The 5,018-nt window shown below is 47.1% G+C and overlaps 2 protein-coding genes across 2 annotated transcripts; both read left to right on the forward strand.

Moving 5' to 3' along the window:
- Nucleotides 1–194: 194 nt before the first annotated feature.
- On the forward strand, nucleotides 195–584 carry H310_15107 (hypothetical protein; the record flags this gene model as incomplete). The annotated part of the gene is made up of 1 exon (XM_008883084.1): nucleotides 195–584. One exon carries the CDS (start codon nucleotides 195–197, stop codon nucleotides 582–584), a length of 390 nt encoding a protein of 129 aa, XP_008881306.1.
- Nucleotides 585–4,073: 3,489 nt separating this feature from the next.
- Nucleotides 4,074–4,628, forward strand: H310_15108 (hypothetical protein; the record flags this gene model as incomplete). Its single annotated transcript, XM_008883085.1, has 1 exon — nucleotides 4,074–4,628. The coding sequence occupies one exon, from the start codon at nucleotides 4,074–4,076 to the stop codon at nucleotides 4,626–4,628; it is 555 nt and encodes a 184-aa protein (XP_008881307.1).
- Nucleotides 4,629–5,018: the final 390 nt, after the last annotated feature.

Consider the following 5,018-nt stretch of genomic DNA (forward strand, 5'->3'; position numbering starts at 1 on the left):
GGTGATGCAAATTATAGACGCACCAGGCATTAGACAGATTTCGCAAACGCAGGTTCTGTTCTATCTGCAACCTATCCTCTCAGCTTCAATAAGTTTGGAACCCACCTGTGACAACTTGTTGCAGCCGATGCCAAAATTGCACGATTTTACAACCAGTGCTTCATCCGCATAAAGTCTCATTTCGTGTCGCCATCATGGCTGATGAGGTGCAGCCTGATGCAGACTCCCTAGCGCGGAAATGGTGGAGTGATGCGGACGACCTTAGCCTTCTCACCCAGGTCAATAATGACCTTCCCTTCAAGCACGCAAAGAGCACTGCCAAAGCCTGGGACAGCGACGCGGCCAAGCTGCTGCAGGCTCCATCGTTTGCGAGAAATGGACTGGACGGGGAGAAGGCATCAAGTCGCTGTTTCCACTTGCTCCGAGTGCACCGAAAGTTTCAAGAGACTTCTAAGTACATGTCGGGAGTGGCACAAGATGAAACCGGCAAGATTGTACTTTTGGACGAAGTGCTGCAGTTGTATGAGGAGCACACCGAACAGCGCAAAGCCGAACGGGCCACAACAACGGCAGAGGCAAGCTAAAAGGAAGCAAAAGCATCACACATCCGCGAACAAGCGATGCGTCGTGGTCGCCGCCCGTCGGTCGAACCAGACGATTCAACTGACAGTGATGCGGTAAGTACGAAACGTAAAGCAATTTTTGAGTCCCAAGATCGTGAAATTGAGTTGGAGCACGAACGGCTCAAATTCAAACAACACAAATTTGAAATGGAGCTTCAAGAGCGTGAGAAGGATAGAATGGAACGAATCCAACGACGAGAGGACGAACGCAAACGAACGGAAGACATTATGACACTCAATCGTCAATTGATCGAGATGAATAAACATTAGTTGTAAATATGTCTTCCTTCTTCTCGTGTTGATCAATGAAATTTTGCACAAGTAGTATCGGATTATTTACAAAACTAAATACTCCTCAAGTTGGGGTGGCGCCAAGTTGAAATTGTCGGTGATTTGGTTGCCGCCATAATAGCAGCAGTGGCAGTTAGTAATATCATTGCGCACATGATTACCTTGCCAACGCTTTGTAGCATGATCTTTTGTTGCATTTTGTACCCCACCATCGCCCAATGTCTTTTCATTACTCCAAAAGACCACTCGACGGAATGTCGGACTTTACTCATGGCTGAATTAAACTCCTTTTTGTTGGCGTCCAGCTCATGTTCTTTGTATCCTGATCAAATCCAATCCAGCACACCGTACTCTGGGTCGCCATAAATCAAAAATCCAGCGAAAATACTGCGATTTTCGTCCAAATACGATTCCAGCTTGCTCAAGCGAAGCAGAGTCACGTCATGGCGAGAGCCTTCAATTGCCCCCCAGAAGTGTACATACAATCCGTCAGGTGCAGTGACCGCTTGAAAGTTGAGGCAATGACGACGTTTATGCTCACTGTAGAGCAAGCGCTGTAAGTCCGGCAACGCGTCTTCCGTACGGCCTCGTTTCTGCGTGATGCGACACGTTTCAATCTTGCTTCCGTCGATGAAACCAATGATGTTGTCCATCATCGATCCCTTGTTCTTATATATTACAGCAGCGTATTTTGTCAATCGGTTGGCAGCGCTCGGTAGGCAATAGTACAAAACGCCACTCCAATGTGCAAAAAAATGTCGATTGTGTCGTTAAAAATTCGACACAAGGCTTCGCGTGATCGTCCGAATGTGGACATCATGTCGTAGAGTATTCGTGGGTAGGACATGCGGTACAGTGCGATGCAAAGCGCTTCGGTCGCGAGGCAACGGTCACGTGAAGCAGTGATTACTACCTCGGGAAGGCGCAACGCAATGACGAGACGTTGAATGTCTTGGACGTCGAAACGGAACTTTAATGTGGCATCGGCATCCGTCAACGAAAGCAGATCAAAACGAACGTCCGGTACAAGAGGTTGTTCAACGACGCAAGCAAGCAGACGGAAAAGCCGCATGCGTGGTCGGAATTTGGCTACGTGACGCTTCTTAAGAAGCACTTCGATCTCATGGCATGCCAGCATTTGTGGATATGAGGTCGCTACAGGTGTATTTTGATTGAACTAATTTAGCGGATAGAACCTGTTTGAATCGGATGACTTGCGAAATTCAATGGTTGTGAGGTTTCATTCTATCTGTGTTCTGAATTTTAGGTTACAGATAGAACAGAACCAAGATTTGCGAAATCTGTCTATTGTCTACAAAAAGTCAACATCAGGAACACTTTACAGCTGATTTTGGCATTCTAGAAGCTTCCAGCCGCTCACATCATGCCCTGGAACATATAGCGTTCATGTCATTGCAATTTTGGCATGCCACGGGGTAAAAAGTAGACATCGGAGCAAGTTGGCGCCGTAAAAGCCCTTAATCACGAAGGAAAAAGCAATCGCCACATTGCACGCTACATTAGCTGCAGCGAAAAGGCCATTCGGACTTGCCTTAGCAAATTGCGCGACACGAAGCCTCTAAAACGACCCGGTCGCAAGCCATAAATGACCAAGCGAATGCTCCGCCAAATCTTCAGAATGGCCACCAGCAAGCAAATGTCATCCAAGCACATAGCTAATGCATTTAATTACAAGGTCAAGGCATCTACTGTGCGTCAATGGCTTCGCTCCACTAAATTGGCGAAGTACATCAAGCGTAAACCTCGCCCAGCCCTCAAGCCCCGCCACAAAAACGCCCGAGCCAAGTTCGCAACCGAATGGATGACCAAATCTCATCTCTGGACACGTGTCGCGTTCAGCGATGAGAAGAAATTCAACTTGGACGGCCCAGATGGCTACCAATATTACTGGCATGACCTCAGAAAGGAACAAGAAATTTTCACGAAGCGTGCGTGCGGCGGAGGAAGTGTTTTGATTTGGGCCGTGATGACCACGTATGGACGCAGCGAGTTGGCCTTCCTCGAGGGGAAACAAAACAGTTCACGCTACTGCCGTACTCTGGACATGCATTTGCTGCCCCTACTGGGAAACCTTTGTCGCGACCATGACATTCACGACCCCATTTTTCAACAAGACAACGCATCTATCCACGTTTCAAGAGAAACTATGGCGCATTTGAGGGACACAGGCATTGATGTGATGTCGTGGCCTGCCAAGAGTCCGGATTTGAACCCAATTGAAAATGTTTGGGTTCAATTGTCGTGGCTGGTGTACGAAAATGGCCGTCAGTTTGACACTGTCGAGGAATTGCGTGCCCAGATCCGTGTTTGTTGGAATAAAATCCAACAGTCCTACCTGCGTAAGCTCGTAGATGGAATGCCAACACGAATGGCTCAAGTAGTGTTGAAAAATGGTAACGCAATCGACGAATAGCTGCACTCGATGTTGTGCGTCTATAATTTGCATCATCCCTCAGTTTGGTCTTTATCGACTTTGTCAATGTGCAGGCGATATTTTTGGGCTGTCATTCTTGTGTTGATTTTTGAATGCCTTGTGCAGTAGAAATCCATTGTCAGAAACTCCAAAATTGGATATGGTTTTTCCAAACCGTCGAATTTGCAGGTGCGTCTATATTTTCCATCAGGTCTGTACTACAGAGCTCCCTTAACGTTTGCTCCCTCACCAAAAAATGAATTGTAAAAGGAAAACAAAAGAACAAAGGAAACACGATAAATGATTTTGACAGTTATCAGTTGAGCAATCGCTGAATTGAGTGGCCGTGGGAAACAATGCCGGTATGGTTCCAGCAGTTTCGAATGTGACACAATCCCAGGCCTGAATTGACCATTTCATGGCCGTCAACACGTCGACGGCGTACATATTCTTCACTCCACTCTCAATTGCCTCGGTAATGCCATCAACCAGCTCTGTCACATGGTCAAGCTGACAACGTTTGTAGTGCCGCTTGAAAGCAGCAATAGAAAGGTTTTGCAACTCATCATTATCACTATCATCAGGCCGACTGCCAAAACCAGAAATCTGCCTCTCAAATTTAGTTAATGATACTGTCAAAATCAATCGCAAATCACTGGATCTCATGATTTGTACGGACAACCATCATTGTCATCACACGATACCTCCAACACAATAACCAGGCGATGGCTATGCCAAGCAAGCGCCGCAACTTCTCTGACGAAGATGACATAATGCTTCTTCGTCAGGTGTCCCTAGAGATGCCATTTGAGGCACGGCGTGGTCTTGTCGTGGAACGTTGGAACGCCGTTGCTTCCGCCCTTCGCGAGTCCGACGAGTTCAGCCGCCTCGAGATCGACGCAAAACGAGCTTGCAACCAAATCATGCTTCTACTGGATGCGCATCGAAAGCACGACAAGGAGTCTGCGCTTGCACCTGGCGTGGACGAGGATGAGAACGAAAAGATCGTGCTGCTGGACGATTTGCTCGCTGCATACGACGACGCCAAGAGGGCTGACTTGCGCCGTGCGGACGAGAGTCGAGAGGCCGCCAATCACGCAGAGATGATGGGAAGTCTTGTACGTGCAGAAGCCATGGAGCCACTCGACCAGCGAAAGCGCAAGAAAGATGATGATGACGCAAGCTCAGGAGGTGGTAAATTTATGAAAATTATCGCGCTGATGCAAGAACAAGTCAAGGCTGATTTGGATTCAAAGCGAAAAATTAGAGAAGGTGCGTGACGAGCGGCGTATGGAGCTTGAAGAAAGGCGTATTGAGCGGCAAATGATGGCCGATCAGTTAACGTCAGCAACAGGAATCAATTTACTTGTTGATGCGCATGATGATTGAAAGGTTGTGAGCGAATAATACATATTGTATTAAATGTCAATGATCTGCAGTGTGTCAAGATACTCTCGCAGTATCGGTGGTTGCAAGTAAAATAGTCGCTGATTTGATTCCCGCCAAAATAGCAACAATGGCAATTTGTCAACAACATTGCTACTGCAACCACTTTTGCAACAGGGGAGAGACGAATTTTGCCCAAACTTTTGAATATTATGTAAGACCACAACGTTTTCAAAACTTTAACGTTGAATTCCACAGACTGCCTCACACGACTCATCCGCTTG

Source organism: Aphanomyces invadans (assembly GCF_000520115.1).
Source record: "Aphanomyces invadans strain NJM9701 unplaced genomic scaffold supercont1.175, whole genome shotgun sequence".
NCBI lineage: Eukaryota > Oomycota > Saprolegniomycetes > Saprolegniales > Verrucalvaceae > Aphanomyces > Aphanomyces invadans.